The sequence below is a fragment of the Amborella trichopoda genome, chromosome 10 (genome assembly GCF_054954075.1).
Source record: "Amborella trichopoda isolate Santa Cruz 75 chromosome 10, AtrichopodaSantaCruz75HAP2 v2.0, whole genome shotgun sequence".
Lineage (NCBI taxonomy): Eukaryota > Viridiplantae > Streptophyta > Magnoliopsida > Amborellales > Amborellaceae > Amborella > Amborella trichopoda.
The window spans coordinates 28,831,535-28,850,160 of record NC_142345.1 but is presented as its reverse complement, the minus strand read 5'-3'; the positions used below and the strand labels follow the sequence as shown (position 1 = coordinate 28,850,160).

Below are 18,626 nucleotides of genomic sequence, written 5' to 3'. Positions count from 1 at the left end.
TGTGCATTACCGAGGGGGATTCCTTGAATGTTATTACTTGGTGCAACCTCATATCAAGGGTCCCATGGAGATTGAGGTTAGAGTTGATGGAGATCATGGATCTGGTGCGTGAGAAGAATGTCACTTTTCAGCATGTGTATAGGGAAGATAACAAGTTTAAAGAAAGGTGATGATTTGCCGAATTTGATAGTTTCAAATAATTTTATTGTGTGAGTTCCTTGTAATTCTCCTTTATAAATACATTATGGAACATTGTAAGAAAAAAAGATGCGCCAATTACAATAATATGATATGAGGTGTATGTAAATGTAATTTGAAATGTAATTAGCCAAAGAATTACGGAATGTACACAAATTTTTCCAACCTAATAAAACATTGTCTTCATATGTAAATAGAAATACACCTCAAATCCCTAAAATTACTTAAACTTGTTTTATTTTTATATTAAAGGAAAAAGTTATTCACCCAAAAAAAGTGGAAAACGTTAATATAGGGCGGTGACCTTGCCTATAGATAGTTTCAATAATCTACACCATTCAACTTAGTTTGACAATATACATTTGATATTGTCTGAAAGGACTTGTCAAATCTATATCCTTTTACTAAATAATAAATATAGAACACCAATTTTACTTCTACAAAGGAATTAAGGGTGGCCCATATGACTATACCTTATGTTAAATACCAACCCACTTATAAGCAAACAAATGGCATCCCCAAAGTAATATCGGATAACACAGAACTGACTCGTGAACTCTTGGATGAAGTTACATGGCGTGCATGAAGTCAGTGTTTTAAAACCTAGATCGGTTGGCTTGATCATACACTGACTGGACCGAATGGAATCAACAAACCAAGCCAGATCAAACCAACTTTTTAATGTACGAACCAATCCAAATTTTTTTAAAAATATTTTAAAACAATAAAAGTAAGAAATAATATAATAATCAAAAGAGTGAAACCAAGCGATTTAGTCCAACTAAATCCCCCGGTTCTTCATAGTCTCGCTAGTTTCTTTGACAAAATTGATAAAGTCTATCAAAATTAGTATCATTCCTCATTCTAGTAAGGAACCTAGGCTATCTCTGCATATTCCCGATTTTGATCACCTACTCCAGATCGAACACATTGTTTTTTAATCATTTCATAAAGTTGAATGAAAATTAATCATTGCATAAAGTTGAATGATAATTAAGCAGAGGGAAAAATCGAAGAATTGTAGAGTATCAACTCACTATGTACCCTTGAAACAAAATAGATGATAATATTTACGTAAGAGTAGGGCCGCCACCGGGCCTGCTCGGGCTAGCCCAAAACCGAACCAAGGAAAAGCCCAAATTACTTTAGACCCGGCCTAGCCTTGGCCTGAAAAATGTTTTTTTCAGCCCTTGCTCTAGCTAGAACCTGACTCGACCCGAATTTCAAATTGGGTGGTTGTAAGAGTACCTTTTAATAAACACAAAGATCCAAAAACAAAATTCTTAGACTTCGTGACTCTCCCAAACCATCCAATTTGACATTTAATGAGTGAGACTTATTGTGACCTCTATGTATAAAAGATAAATAGCCTCTTTGTAGATAATCCCTATTTATATATATATCTATATATATATACATATATATATCTATGATCTCCACGTTTGAGATTATATATCCTTAAAAATTGGGTCAAAAAATCCATCTAAAAAATATATTTTTAAGAGGGGACTCATTTGTATGTCCTCTCAATGTGACATTTGGTTTTGTTCCTAGTTGGGCTTTATGCCACAAAGAGAGAAGTAATGGAGGTGGTTTGGTTTGGGCCGCGCATCACATGGCCGCACTAGCCTGAAAAGAAATCTTTTAAACCTGTCCTGGCCCCAGCCCGAAGACTGAATATCACAAAAATTCGAGCCCGTATCCTGCCCGAACCATTGACAATCCCGCTTTAGAGCTTGAGAGAAAGTAATCCAAAATGAGAACTAATATTTATACAGGGGTATGAGAAAATACAATCTAGATGGAGAAGCAATAGGTAAAGTGTTCTATGAGTGAGTGGGTGCAGGAGCCCGATGACTCTTGAACGTGTATCTTCAAAATGGATGTTGTATTAAGTGTACATGGTCAAATCAGATGTGGGTGGAGCCAAAAAAATCCCCTATTAAGAAAAAGCACATTTTAATGTTCAAACTCTTTATATACATATGATCAGCTTGGCTTAGAGGATGAATGTTAAAAATTTAAAGTAAATTTTAAAAGAGGCCCGCACATGTATATATAAGTCGGTTGACTTATAGAAACCCCATCCAAAATAATATTTGGGTGAGTGCTTAAGGGAGACGTCTATATAGGATTTCGAAGGTGATTATTATAGAGAGAGACGCATGCATAAGTTGGCCTATATGAAGTTGTATGAATAATATAATTTTAAAATTATGATGTGTAGCATATAAAATTAGGGATTGTATACAATGAGACTATTTACCATTGATACAAGATGGTTTAATTCCTTACAACCATGTGAAATTTGATTGCTTGGATGTGTCAAAAAGTTTGAGAAAATTTCTTTTGAAGTTGGAGTTTCGTCAATGGAATAATTGCAGCCACCCAATTTTTTAGGGTTATTACATATGTGTTTTATATATCCCCACTTCTTTATTTTTCCAAATTTGCCCCCATATTTCAAACATGAGAATGTGTTTTAATGTTATTTATCTATTAATTTATATACATTCATAGGGCAGTCTAATGTAAAAAAAAAATCAAATTGCTCTACTTATAGGAGCGGTCCAGTATTTAACAACCAACTACCCTTTACCCATACTATGATGCGGTCCGATATTTGAAACATTCTACTTTCAAATATCGGACCGTCCATAGATGTTCTGCACCCCCTACCCCAAAACCAAGGAACAATAAAGGAAAAAAAAGAGTAATTGTTTCTTTTACCTCCAAGAAACTTATCTCTGTCTCTAAATAAAAAATAAATAAAAAATCAAGTAAACCCATTTCACTCTCAAATAATCTTCCTCTCTTACTCTCGTATAAAGCATTACAATTACAATACGAGCGATTCTTCTCTATAAAACTGATCTCGAGAACCTATTCCAGCCTCCAAAAGAAGAATTTCTCTTTCTCTAAAACACGGTCACTACTTATTACTCCCCTGCAAGAAAACCCTCTCTCCTCGATGGAATCTCTCTCTATGTCAAATCATCTAGGGGTTAATATCAAGTGTAGAGCGGTCATACTTTTATTTTATTTTTTATTTTTATCTTTTACTTCAGATTGACCTATGGATATTAAAACCTAAAATTATTAAAATTAACACGAGCAAGAGCAAAGTTAGAAAAAATAAAAATTCCGGAGAAATCATTTCTATGTAAATATGCCATATTTTGGGACCAGTATGAAATTAGTATATTTTTATATGGTACCATATTAAGGTCTTAGTGCATGAATAGTATAAGGAAAAAGTTTATATATCCTTGCAACCTTATACGATTGAAGTAAGGTGCACCTAAAAATTCCTACACAAGATAGTTTTTTGATGTTTGAGAACCCTCCAATTGATTATCTCGACCTCGAAATGTACAGAAATAAAGAAAAAAAAAGAATTTTAAATCCAAAAAATTGTACATCTCATAACATGTTATTTGGACCTATAGTTTTTCGATGGTTGAGAACCCTCTAATTGATCATCTCGACCTCGAGATGTATGGAAATAAAGAAAAAAAAAAAAGGAATTCCAAATCCAAAAAAGAGTACATCTTATAACAAGTTATCTGGACTATCTATTTTCAAGATTTTCGAATGTTTATTGATATGATTGATCTATATTATTTTTGGAATTTCGAATTTTATAACTATGGATGAAAATAAATTTTCAGGCCGACACCAAAACAACATCTCAAAGTAAATTTTAGAGATACGCCTTATTTCTATAGTATAAGGCGGCAACCTCGAATTGATAGTTTTCCGATGTTTGAGAACCTTCCAATTGATCATTTCGACCTCGATATGTATGGAAATAAAGAGGAAAAAAAGAATTCCAAATCCAAAAAAAGTACATCTTATAACAAGTTATTTGGATCTATGTCTTTCTGATGTTTTAGAACCCTCCAATTGATCATCTCGACCTCAAGATATATGGAAATAAACAAATATAAGAATTCTAAGTCTAAAAAATAGTATATATTCTAGCAAGTTATTTGGACTATCTATTTTTAAGATTTTTCAAGTGTGTATTGATATGATTGATCTGTACCATTTTTGAAATTCTAAATTTTACAACTATGGATGAAAATAAATTTTTAATTCCGACACCCAAATGACATCTCAAAGTAAATTTTAGAGGTACGCCTTATTTCTATAGTATAAGAAGGGAACCTCCAATTGATAGTTTTTCATTCATTGAGCACCCCATTTCATCATCTCGACCCCGAGAAGTATGGCTATAAAGAAAAAAAAAGAATTACAAATTGATAGTTTTTCATTCATTGAGCACCCCATTTCATCATCTCGACCCCAAGATGTATGGATATAAAGAAAAAAAAAGAATTACAAATCCAAATCTATATCAGTTTTATCATTCTGAATTTTATAGCTACGGATGAAAATAGATTTTTAAGCCGACATCAAACAACGTCATGCCTTATTTTTATAGTATAAGGAAGCAACCTCCAATAGATAGTTTTCTGATGTTTGAAAACCCTAAAATTGATTATCTTGACCTCAAGATGCATGGAAAAAAAGAAAAAAAAAGGAATTCGAAATCCCAGAGAAAGTACATCTTATAACAAGTTATTAGGATCCATAATTTTTTGACATTTGAGAACTCTCCAATTGACCTTCTCGACCTCGAGATACATGACAATAAAGAAAAAAATGAATTCAAAATCTAAAAAGTAGTACATCTTATAGCAAGTTATCTGGACTATCTATTTTCAAAATTTTCAAGTGTTTATTGATATGATTGATTTGTACTATTTTTGGAATTCTAATTTTTATAACTATGAATGAAAATAGATTTTGGAAAAGTTTATATAGAGCCTAGGCTCTAAACAATCAAATAAGAGCCTTCCTCAAAATTTTCACTAGCAAAGGTTGTTCTTATGCCCAAATATCCTCAAATTGATCATCTCAACATCAAGATGCATGGACCAAAGTAAAAAATGAATTTCAAGTTTTGAAAATAATGCACCTTATAATGCATTTTTGGACCATCAATTTTTAGGCTATTCATGATTCCGTAGATCTACTCGATCTACACTATTTTTGAAGCTCTAAATTTGACAATTAAAGATGAAAATATATTTTAAGGGTGTGGTTTCAATGAGGTTGCAACCTTAAACAATCCAAATAAGGTGCACCTCCAAATTTTATCATAACATATAATTTTCGTATAAAATATTCTTAGGATTATCTCAAAAAATATTTTCCTATTTAATTATAAAATTTTAAACTCCAAAAATAGTTAAAATCAAGTAGATCTATAAACATATGAAAATCTTGAAAATGGACGGTCTAGATAATGTGTTTCAAGATGGTCTATTTTTGAGACTCAAAATTTTTTTTCTTTCATTTTGATATATCTCGATGTTGAGATGATCAAATAGAGGATTTTGTCAAACATTAAAACAACCTTGTTCCATAGATTTTTGAGGTGTATTCTTCATTCTACAGTTTAAGGTTGCAACATTATATAAATTTTTTTCATAATTTAAAGCTAGTCAAAGATTTTCAGAATTGAAACTATATTTTTCGACACTATTTGAAGGTGAGCTATAATTTGACCGACCACACCCAATAGATTTTCAAGCAATTATAAGGTTTTGATACCCAAACGATATCTCAAAGTAAATTTTAGAGGTGTGCCTTATTTCTATAATATAAGGAGGCAACCTCCAGATAATAATTTTCCGATGATTGAGAACCCTCCAATTGATCATCTCGACATCTAGATATATGGAAATAAATAAAAACAAGAAATTCCAAATCCAAAAATTATTAAATCTTATAATGAGTTATCTGGACCTATAGTTTTCCGATGTTTGAGAACCATCCAATTGATCATCTCGACCTTGAGATGTATGGAAATAAAGAAAAAAAAAACGAATTCAAAATCCAAAAATATTAATCTTATACCAAGTTATCTGGACCATCTATTTTCAAAATTTTCAAATATTTATTAATATGATTGATATGTACTATTTTTGAAATTATAAATTTTATAACTTTAGATAAAAATAGATTTTCAAGCTATTATAAGATTTCCCAAACCAAAACATCTCAAAGTAAATTTTAGAAGCGTCAGACAACCTTATACAAACCTCATCCATAATATAAAGCCAGAAGGCTTTCTGCTCCCTCGGGGGTATACTATGCATTTACTCTCTGATATATAACCCCACTAGAGCATACTATGTATTTACTCCCTGATTTAGAACCCCGCCTAGGATAAATCTTAGGACCCCAAAATTATTTTCTAATTATACTATCTAAGCATTTGAAAAAACAAAAAAAAAACAACTTAAAATTGAATGCAAACCATCCAATTTTTAGAGAGAGTGAGATTTAAGTGTTAGAAAACTCAAATTTCAAAAAAAAAAAAACAGAAAAAGAAAAATGACATTAATCATCTAGTGATTATAATGTGATTACCCAATTTTCATATTGAAAACAAATCCTCCCAAATAAGTCATATAAGTGAGGGTATAAAAGTAAAGTGTGCTCCCAAAGGAGCACAGTATGTATACTATGTTCTAGTATAAAAGTAGAAAAATAACATAACGTCAGACAGGAAATTCAAAATTTAAATGAGATAAATAAAGAAATGGGAAATTGGATCCTATCCGTCGATCCTGACAGTTGGGGAAGAAAAACAATTAGAGCGCCCTTTCTCTCCCTAATTCTGTTATTTGTTTCTTTCTTTAAGTCTTGTCACCCTGACTGACAGTTGCGGAGAAAGAAACAGTTCTGTTTCCCCTCTCTCATTTCCCTCTCTTTCTTTTTCTCTTTCTATTTCTCTCTCTAATTCTTTCTTTTGCTTGTCTCTCATTTTAAGTCTTGCCAACAGTTGAGGCCTCTCTCTCATTTTCCTTCTCCCCCTCCTCCTCGTTCATTGCGTACCTCTGCCTCTTTCTCCCTCTAAGTCTTGGTCTCTCTTATCTTCCCTTCTCTGATTCCAGGGAACCCTCCATCTCTGATTTTTCAAATTCCTCTGGCTCTGAGGCCAAACCAGTTTCCATTGATGGAAACCAATCGACCCCAAGGTTAACGATCAGGCTCAAGGTGGGCAAGAAAACAGACTCTCAATGTGAATTCAGTTCCCCCGAATCAGTTGCTTCTCAATTTGATCAGCTCGCTGGAGTTTTAGGCCATTATAGCTGCAAGCTCTGCAACCTGAAGTTCGGCTCAAAGCAATCTCTCGGAGCTCACGTTAAAGCCCATGCATCCAATTATGGTAAATTTTTGCAGGTTCTTTAGCCAGATATGGCTTACTTCTCTCAAGATATTTTGGGTACATTTTTAATCAATATTTTATTATGTGGGTTCTTTTCTCAAGATATTTTGGGTACATTTTTAATCAATATTTTATTAGGTGGGTTCTTTCCTAATGTTTTTCTTACCTGCTGAGTTCTTTCTGAATTGCGTACTTTTTTAATTAAGATTTTTTCTTATAATTTCCTTGTCTGCGTCTTTCTGAATCAACTTTTTTTGATATCGGTTCTTTTGTAATCAAAGTATTATGGTATGGGTTTTTCTCAAATTGAAGTTTCATGGTTTTGTGTTTTTGCAGGTTTCACTGACAGTGATAAGATAGGTTTGAAACATGAGCACGAGAGGAGAAAGGATGGTTGCAGAGGAGAAAGAAAGAGCACAACGTTAGAGAAAACAACAAAGCATACCCAACAAGAACCAGTGTGTGCTCTGTGCACCAAGAAATTTCCCTCGATGAAGGCTCTGTTTGGCCACATGAGGTGCCACCCAAAGAGAGATTGGGGAGGGATTCAGCCACCGGAAAAGCCTGTACTCGCCAGAAAGAATGAGAGGAACCTGCAGGTCAAATATTCCAGCAATGGCGCACAGATGAATTCAGTGGAAAGTTTGTCAAACCATACCAATAGCACCATAGCAGAAGAGAGCTCGAAAGAACATTATCCTCTCTCTCCCCTCTCAAATTGGTTGGTCACTGGATCTGGAGCAAGAAAGAACCAAACTGCCAGGTCCGAAAGTAAAAGCATGAAACAAACTGTGCATCACTTACCCATTCTTTCTCAATCTCATGGAAATTTGGAGGAATTGGGTTTCTTGGAAAAACAAGAAACTGACAAGGAAAGCCTGGAACCGGATCCCAAAAAGAGTGAAATCCTCCATGAAAGCTTCTTAGTTTACCGTCGTGGCCAATGGAAGAAGAAGACAGAGGTGAAGAGGGAGGCGAGAGCTATTGAGACAGCTGCTAATTCTGGCACACCCCAAGAAGGTGAAATCATTTCAAACTGCCATGATTCAAAGAAGAGGAAGCTTTTCATTGGAGTCTCTGCCGCTAATAACTCTGAGGAGGAGGAAGTATCACAAGAGGATGTTCAAGTTTCTGGAATTGGGTCTGAGATTTCAGTGGCCTTCTTGAAAGTATCTGTCAATAAAAGACCAAAAATCAGCAGAATTCCTGACAATTTCTCGCCAGAAAGGCAAGGGAGCCATATATGCACTAAGTGTAACCAATGGTTCAATTCAGGTCAGGCTTTAGGTGGCCATATGAGGAAACATTTTGACAGAAAGAAGCTTCTAGCCAAATTGAAAGCTCATCATTCTTCAAAGAGGTTGATGGGTTCTCAAGTTGAATTGGGAGGAGAAAGAAAGAATGGAGGAGCAGAGAGAAGGAATGAAGAGAGAATGGGGGCTATGGATCTTAATGGGGTGATGCCTATTGAAGATGAGGATTTGAAATTTGCTATAAGTATGTTGGAGGTGGTGCCTGCTTATGCTGGTTATGTGAGATCTAGACTTTTCATGATCTCTGAGGCATAATTCAGGAGTTTGGGAAGCCACAGAAAGAGGACTTTGGGGTCGTGGTATGGAAGACTAGAGAGCATTCTTTGGGTAACATTACAGTGGTTTTGCCTGCAGAATTTTTTTATCACAGTTTAGTGGTTTTCTACGGGGAAAATTATTGTATAGAGTGATGAATTTATCAATTGTTTTGGGAAAAATCTCCATTGCTCTTGATAGTTATTTAAGCTGACAAATTGTTGAATGTAATTAAGTTTATGGAGCTTTTGAAAGTTATTTAAGCTGACAAATTGTTAAATGTAATTAAGTTTACAGAATTGGTTCCACTTTGCCATTGTTTTTTTCTTTCTGGTATTTAGTTTGTGAATTGTTTCTGCTTTTACATATGAATTATCAGCCATTTTGCAATGGGGAGCAAAGGAATAATCTCTCTTTGTGCAATTTATTTGTTATAAGTTCATGTGCAGTGCTGTTCTTATATTTATGAAGCCTATTTTGGTGTTACAATAGTGCCTTTTTGGCTGTTCATTGACTCTCCACCCTCAAATGATCAAAGCATTGTATGGGTTACTGTTGGATCTCTTTTCCATACCAGCACTCAAGAAAATTCTTGCACTGTATGTGGGATAGTGAAAGACCAGGCCTTAGAAGCCTCCCTGTTCCCAAGAACCTGTCCTACAGTAGAAGATAGTATAAAAATTGAATAGTGAAAGAGAGGGCTGAGAATGGATCGGATCAGGTTCGGATGCACCTGGATCCAGATTCGGAGTATATATGGGATTTCGAAACAAATCCAGATCAGATCAGATCCAGAACATACTTGGTTGATTAATTCTACTATAACCTGTGCTCTAATCAAATGTTACTTATGGAAAAATCAGTCTGACTAGTATGTCTAAAAATTGTCACTTCAAATTATAAGTCCGATTGTCATCTACTTGGAGGAAAAGGTGAGAAGAGTCTTGTGATGATAAGCTGTTTTTGGGAATTGAATGAGGAATCTGTTCGAGAAAAATGTTGCCAGAACTTTAGTGACTAGTCCCCTGTAAGGAATATATTTGGGAATGTAATGCTGAAGCATCTAGGTGACATAGAGTGAAAAGTTACGACTTTCCTAAGTTGTTGTTTGCAGATTGGAAAAGTGGTTGCCATTATTATGGAATTTTTAATTTCCATCAAGCATAAAATTGGCATGTCCTTTTAAATTTAAATTGGAATTCATTTTACATCAGAATCAGGATTTCTTTTGCAACCAAGTAAAGTTTAATCTATAAATCAGGGTCATTAGAATGGTTTGATAGAGAGTTATGAGAATTATTGGTATAGGGTCCCAGTTAAACCAGAGTTCACTATGGACCTTGGAATGTGAGCTTCTCCTTTAAAGGTTTAATCAAATTTTCAGATATATTTGAATTGATTGGCAACTGAAGATAAACTTCTAAGCGATCAATTTTAGCCTCATTTATTTCCTTAAAAAATATATACCTTTTGTTGCAAGGAAGAAATAATGGACTATATTGCTTGTTCTGCTTAACTTCATTAGGAAGTTTGGAAGGAATGATTCTTCTCCAGTTTGCTTGTTATGGTCATGATACCTTTATAATTTGGTTCAAACATTCATATGAAAGCTGGAACAGCATTGCCATTATGGACTTGTGAGCAAACCATGATATGCATGGAAGGAAGAAATAACTGGAATCTGAGGTAAACTTGAAAGGACCATGCAAGATTGTTTCGACTGATCAACTGGGATGTGATCGGGTGGACACATAGATAGAGACCATGTCTGGAAAACTGAAGATGCTGCATATATAAGTTCTGTTAATAAATGTTATTATTCTTCCCCAAGGTTTAACTTGTAGTGGAAGGGCTTGCTTGATTCAAAGAGTCATGCCGTCAAACTGCAAATAGTGTTTGTACAGGAACATCGGACTGGCTTGCTTTACCCCAGCTCTTTCAGCTTGTTAGAAAATTTGATGTGATCAGAAATTCCACGCCCTTCTATTCGGCGTCAATTTCATTATGTGTAGCTTCTTCAGTTCGCATGTTATAAACCGTTGACTTGCTATGTGGTTGCTCCATGGGAAAAGGTCCTTCACCTTGGAGACTTGCTAAACGCTCCATAGAGATGCTGCATTTGTTTCCACAGCCTTTGCTTTTGTGGCAGACTGTTTATTTGAACATGGGTGTCTCAAGAAGGTTTTTGGCATCTTAGGATGTCTAGCAACACCAATGCTCATGCATTTGTCTTCTTGTACTCTTTTAAAATATGCATATTGCGGTAATGTTCGGTAGAGTTTAGAGGTCCAAACATACTGTAACAAGAGCATTGCATGAATTTTCTTAATGAATTTTTTGAAGTATATTGAGAAGCATCGAATTAAGCTTTTAGAGTTTAAGGATATAAAGAACTGTATTCTTTAATCCTTTTGCTACTCAAAACCATGCTTTTGTATCTCTAAAGAAATTAACTTGTAGTCTGACATTGATAGTGGTTATCTTATCCATGTGATACTTTCATACAATTCAATCATTTCCAATTATGATTCAAAGTGGATTGTACAAAACGATTTTTAATTATTTCTCATTACTTTCTGATTTTTCCGTTATTACTCTTCACTTTTTGTGCGTATTCCTGCAGAATATGGAGTGTTTTGCATAGAAACTCTGAAACTCGGGTTGATTTTTGGTAAATAAAAAGTGAGCAAAAATACAACCCACAACCAGCAGCAACAAGTAAAATAATAATAATAATAAAACAAGAAAGAAATAACGCAAAAAAGACACTAAGATTTTACATGATTTGTCATAGATGTAACCATATCCACAAGAAAAGACGATCGACAGTTTTTAACTAATAATAATGAAAAAAAATTACGAGTTGGTACTTAGCAAACTCAATCTCTTACAAAACCTCTCTATATGTATAATTTTCTCTTTTTGCGCTCAAGGTTTCCCTCTCTTTTTTTATATATTTCTCTCTATACATAAGCCATTATAAAAAAGATAAAGTTTCTAGAGGGCCAAGGCTTTATGAAAACAAAATAAAGCCTAACCTCATATTGTCATTCAGAAAGTACTTTCGACATTGAAAATGTTTATGATGGCTCTAAAATTAATTTCCAATACCAACAATAAAATTTGAAACTCAAAAAATTGCACAAATCTTGTGGATATGTGAACACTTGTTTTTTGGGTGAAATGGATGGTCTAAATGATTTGTTGCAATTTGCACTGTCTTTAGCGCTTGAAATCCTCCTTTTTTTTTTCACAACTTTTATATTCAAGCTGGATAGATGAATTATTTCCTTATTTTGATAGGGCTGCAGCCCTATCAAACCATTTCCCTTATAAAAAAAAGTGAAAAGCAGCCGAAAGGTAGGTACACTAGGACCTTTCCATATTTGAAACTTAACATTTTCTTAATTTGGGTCTACAAGTCCATCCTAATCCAAATAGGACCACCCCAAAGTTAACTCCCTCTGGATGTAATGATTGTTTACACTGAGTTTTTCTTGAAAGAGTTTTTAATCCAAGAACTAGTTCCAATACTAATGAGGCCTCATGAAAGTAAAAAACCTTAACGACATATAGTTCATTAAATACAATATATTCATACAACCATAAACAAACTGTTACAGTCTGAAAAATTCCCATGTAACGAAGAGAATGAGAGGATTATTATGGTATACTGAATTGATGCGACCGTTGTTTGTGGGTTATGGATTTATAGATTTAGAAAATTTCGTTTCCTTGTCCTATGTGGGATGCTTGTTTGTGATGTATTTTTGCAGTAGAATTTCGTTTCCTTATTCTAGGTGGGATGCTTGTTTCTGTATGAGACTTGAGTGCTAATGAAAAAAAGTCAATTGCATGAGAAATTCATTTCCTTTGTTTAATCTTTTGTGAAATTTGGTCAAGGCCTTTGAACCAGTCAGGATGTCATCAGGTTCCACAGATACTGGAGGATATCCACGTCATACTTGTCTGCGGCACGACATACCATGTAACTTAAGCGGATCAAATTCCCCATCCAACCCTGGAAGAATGTATTATCGGTGTCCAAATAGTTTTTTTTAGTGGTGCAATGAAATTATGGAAGTGATGAATTACAATGTGAACTTGAGGCATTGTAATGTAGAATAAAGGAATCACTCACAAGTATCGCAAGAGCATCTTATGGTCAAGCCTGAACCGAATGTTCATTCAACAACAAATTGTTGATTCCTTATGGCATATGCAACAATTCCTATTTTTGTATATAATGAATACGTTTATTTTTGTATCACTTATGTTAAAAAGTGTTTGACATGATTAAGGAGTTGGTTTCGCAACTCATAAAACAGTTATTCTAGTTGATATTAACTTTAGAAATATTTTGTTATGGGAAAGCCTTTTCTATGATATTAGCATGAAAAGTAATTGCACCTTGATAATTTTCTAGTATTGTGGTTGATGAACCTTTGATTGTCAAACCTACACAATTGGCCTCGACTTCGGACCAACAACAACGCATATCGTTCTTTATTAACAAACTACAACAAATTCCCATCTCTTACAATGGAAGATCAATGATTCATGATACATGGAGAATCCACTAGCACCACCAGATCTCCAAATTGATGCCAATACATAATCATAAGAATGACTAATTTAAACATCAGCACTGAAGCCCGTGAGGAACTTCATCTGCAAATATACTTGCAGACGAACATGAGGTAACAGAGCTAGCAAATTCTTTGGGTTATTCAATATTTACTCTTGAGCTTGTAATAGTTGAGATGTTCGTGGCTTCATCAAATAGCAAATTCTTTGGGTTATTCAATATTACTCTTGCAAAATCTTTGGGTTATGCTGCGGACCAGTAGCTTATCAAATAGCCAAGCTCTGGTTTTGACCACCAAACAATTGGGCCAAATCTTTGGGTTCCATGAATGCAACATCAAGTAGCACAACCTTCAACATCGTAGAAGACAGGTAGTACCAGGAACACATTGAACTCAATCAAAACCTTCAACATCGTTGTTTATATTGTTGCCAAAATTTATACTTCATTTAATGAAAATAACTACATTTTCAAATGCATAAAGACCAAAAGGCGAAAAATAAAATAAAGGGGAAACTAAATTGTACCAAATACATAGGCCAAGAGGCCAAACTGAGATATCACTTAAATCATTCTTTCCAAATAAAAGTGTACACTGGGGGTCAATAGAGTCGTCACCTACAGGGCTACATCGCTTAAAGTTGCAATTTACAGGATCCTTGATGCTTACAAAGGACCGAGAAACATTCCCTGAGTACCCTTGTCCTTTAACAGTAGCATTCATTTCCTCATCGATAATGGCATGATATGATGCTAATTAATAACAAAATTTCACTCTCAAATAAATGCATATTACGTCACATCCGTCATTATGCAGTTATTAAGCCAAATCCTACGCCAACGTGAATATGTGCAGATGCCACACTCATGAGCCATAGAAAATAAAATGAAAAAGTAACAAAGAATGGGAAAGAGAATTTCTACCAAATGTCCATAAACTGTCATAAAAAAATTCCCTCTATAATGTACATCAAGGAGTCCTTCTCAGACACAACCAACACACCAACTGTCCCTCAAAAACCAAACAAAAATTCTGCACAATATAAGTTACACCACTTCTCCCTAAACCCAATCACCATGCCAATGACAAAAGCATAGAAACATATTACATTGGAAACACCACAATCAAAACGGGCACAATAGATAACTACATCACAGTGACCCGAAAATAGGGCAGATCAATGCTTCCAACCAAGCTCATGCTGCAAACCAGATTTTATGTATAGGCCAAGAGGCCAAACTGAGATTTCGTTCAATCGTTCCTCTGACGACTCACCAATATTTTATGCCTGCAATCACCTGCAGTTCAACAGTCAATGTTCATTTTCAGCAGTCAATAAACAACTTAGAACGCCCCATATAACATACACAGGCAATTCAGCAGTCGATGTTCACTTTCAGCAGTCAATAAACACCAAAGAATGTGTAGGAGAGCATTGTCCATTATGAAAATTCTAAAGTCATAGACAATCCATACACATGGATCAACATCTTAATAGACAAAAAAAATTGAATTATACGAGAAAATCGGTTTTGTAGCATAATTGTTCACAATCAGCATCTCGAACATTCGATTCAAAATGTTCTTATAATAGCAGATGGATAATAAGGCATAGAACATTTGACATATCTCCCTAACTACTACATAATAGTTATCCTCATTTCCTTTTAACATTGCATAAAAAAACTTTTTTTTTATCACTGCAATAGTACAGATTCAGGGGTAACAGATCATACAATTTGCATCTAATTCATAGTAGATTCGGGGATAACATAATAGTTATCCTTATTTCTCAGGTTCAGTACAATTTCCAACATCTAGTTCATAGTAGTATCTCCAATCACACCATATTCCACCATCTAAATAATTTAATTAGGTAAGAGCTAAACATAGCTTTATTAGGGTTCAGTCCGCATTCACAAAGCTTGCCAATTACCAAAGAGAGGGAGGGAGGGAGGGAGAGGGGTAAGGGAGGGGGTGGTGGTGGAGTAAAAGATTACATGCTCCCTTGAGCTAATTTTTGCAGCATTAATTCATGGGCCAAAACTCATAAAACATACCATCAACATGACCCAAAAGTTTTTGCAAGACGATCCATATTTCGAATTTTTGTCCCTTCTACTCATTTCATTCATTCATCTCAACATCTTCATCTCAGCTACACTCACTGTATGGGTATGTGGTTTCTTGACTGCCAATATGCTACCTCATAAATCACAGGTGGTCTCACAACTGTCCTATAGAACTGCCTTCAGCTTCATTGGTATGCGGCAATCACATAAAACTCCGTTTGCACATCTCCACTTCGTTTATCCAGCTCTAATTCTATGTGCAATATCTTTCTCAATCTTTTCATTTTCCTGGATTATCGAACCAAGATATCGAAAGTGTAATCTTTTTGGTAATTTTTTGCCATTAATATTAACTACTTCCTCATCTCTACTCCTATAATTACTAAACTTTCATTCCATACAATTTGTCTTTGTCCAGCTAATTTTAAAACCTTTAGATTCTAGAACATTCCTCTAAAGTTCTAGCTTTGTGTTGACGCCATTTAAGGTCTCTTCTATCAAAACTATGTCACCCACGAACAACATGTACCACGGTACCTCATCTTTTAGGTGCCTAGTTAAGTTGTCCATAACTAAGACAAAGAGGTATATGAGTGTAAAAAAACCAAATTACATAGACTTGCACTTAGGCAATAAGACAATACAAGTGAACACAACTCAAAATTCTTATACAATACACCACAACTGAGCTTACAACCTTCAATTACAATAGCATAACTGTGATTACAGTAGACAAATGACTGAGTATACACTAAAAAATAAGAGGAGACAACTCAATTAGGGTCCCATGACCAACATAAAACAAAACTACACATAGATATCAACGAACTAGACAAGTATGAGGTGATTTTAAGACTTCTACACCATTCAATTTTAATGCAAATTTATATATCAAATGACTTCACAAAACTCAAGGAAACATGATCACCATTATTACAATGCATAAATGCTCAAATAAATTATGCAATGCAGCATGTCCATGGGAAGCCAATCGCAGTTCTCGGGTGCCCAGTTCACGGCTTTTGGCCTATGTGCCATAAAGTGACATCCGATGGCATATCTCAAAATTCAGCCAAATTCATCATGTCAAGAGTGGGAAGCTAATCATCTACTGATATACACTAGAAACATGGAAGAATTTGCAGAGATCAGATAAACAAAAACATAAGTGGAGCTCGTGGGAGAAATCTTGAGATTAGATCACAAAACAGTCTCAAGAGTTCACAAAACCGTGCCATAGAAATACGTTATAGTCTCCTCTCATAAAATCAAGAATTTTATCTATGAAAAATGCTATTCAATTGACTGATTTTGATGTGAAAAACTCAGAAATATCAGTCAATTATCCTCCAAAAATCTCAAAGAAAAGGACATGGAACTAGATCAATTTATGCACGGATGATCCCTTCAACTATATGGACTAAATTTGATCAAGAATTCATGAATCAATCATCAAATGGCTAATAGAACGTTGCTGTAATTAGGAAGCAAGAAGAAAAGGCTAAAATCAATAGCAAATGATAAGATCTTACTCAATTGATGGTCTTGAAAACTAGATCATCCATGGCTTTGATTAAGCTTGAATTCATCATCAATGGAGCTTTCTCTCACTTTAATTGAACACACGCTTTTGATCTTATGGAGGAGAGAAAGGGAGAGGAATAGCTTTGGGTGTGCCACAAAAGTGTGACCGAAGAGAGAGTGGTGTGCCACTTAGAGAGAGAGAGATTGAAACCATAGTTGTTGGCGGAAACCCGAATCGTTCCAGGAGCTGGAATCGCAGAATTGCGGCCGACTACAAGATTCCTATCTTAGGTATCGTTGTTCATAGGAATCGCTAGGAACGATATTCTTAGTGTTTGAAAATTGTGTTTCGATCTTGATAGATCTAAATTTCAACCACATATGGAATCGAGGTTTTTTTAGAATCGAGATTTGCAATCCCTTATAATCAACTTCAGGCGCTAATATTCATTAATATAAGGAATCGAATTTCTAACACATAAGGAATAGAGTTATGTTGTTGTTTCGAATCGTGATTCTAACATATTTGGAATCAAGTTTTTGAAGTACATGGATCTCAAAGATTCATGTCAGTTTGAGATCGAGATTTACAATAATATGGAACATGGAAGGCGTTTGACGACCCCTACCAGAAATCGAGATTTTATTTTTATGGAGAAGAAAGCCACAAGCACATCTTGAGCCCCATCAACTTTAGAACCTATATTGGATGTTTTTTATTCGAAGGCTTCCCAAATTTTAAAGTGATTGTGTTGATTATTGAACTTATGGCCGTTATATACAAAATACAAGTATTTCTAAATGGGTGCAGTTTGTATAGAGCCTAGGCTCTAAATAATCGAATTAGAGCCTACCTTCAAATAGTGTCGAGAAATATGGTTTCAACACCGGAAATCTTTATGATAGCCTTAAAAAATATATTTTCATCTTTATATTTATAAAGTTTAAAGCTTCAAAAAGTGTAGATCGATATATCAATGAAAACGTCAAAATCTTGAAAATTGATGATCCAAAAATTCATTACAAAATACACTATTTCCAAAACTTGAAATCCATTTTTTTTTCTCATGTCCATGCATCTTGATGTCGAGATGATCAAGTTGAGGATATTTGATCATCAAAACAATCTCTTTTAGTGAAGTTTTTGAGGTAGGATCTAACTTGACTGTTTAGAGCCTCGGCTCTCTATAAACTTTTCCCTTTCTAAATTGTGATGTTGACTTCATTATTATAAAGACAAAATAAGATTATGTCTATGCCATGGTTTTACTTTTAATTGTATGTGTTGTATTTACTAGTTATATTTTAATTTAAAGTAAAGGCCATCTATGGTGGCACAAGTAAAATAATGAAACCTTGAAACCATTAGAAGCATTCGATGGAAGATTTCTTCTCCAATTGACGTGGAATCAAGATTTAATCATTGCTG

At 34.5% G+C, this 18,626-nt stretch overlaps 1 protein-coding gene and 1 long non-coding RNA gene across 2 annotated transcripts; one reads left to right on the top strand and one right to left on the bottom strand.

Moving 5' to 3' along the window:
- The first annotated feature begins 6,927 nt into the window (after nucleotides 1-6,927).
- Nucleotides 6,928-9,308, top strand: LOC148780123 (uncharacterized). The gene is made up of 2 exons (XM_088848697.1): nucleotides 6,928-7,444; nucleotides 7,781-9,308. Exon 2 carries the CDS (start codon nucleotides 7,936-7,938, stop codon nucleotides 9,010-9,012), a length of 1,077 nt encoding a protein of 358 aa, XP_088704823.1. The 5' UTR covers nucleotides 6,928-7,444; nucleotides 7,781-7,935; the 3' UTR covers nucleotides 9,013-9,308.
- A 5,209-nt stretch (nucleotides 9,309-14,517) lies between these two features.
- Nucleotides 14,518-17,548, bottom strand: LOC110006865 (uncharacterized). The gene is made up of 2 exons (XR_002280195.2): nucleotides 17,206-17,548; nucleotides 14,518-14,899 (listed from the first exon to the last, which is right to left on the bottom strand). It is a non-coding gene; the product is annotated as an uncharacterized LOC110006865 (long non-coding RNA).
- Nucleotides 17,549-18,626: the final 1,078 nt, after the last annotated feature.

Bases quoted from the DNA above. Each gene is read 5' to 3' on its own strand.
- LOC148780123 (XM_088848697.1), top strand. From the start codon at position 7,936: ATGAAGGCTCTGTTTGGCCACATGAGGTGCCACCCAAAGAGAGATTGG.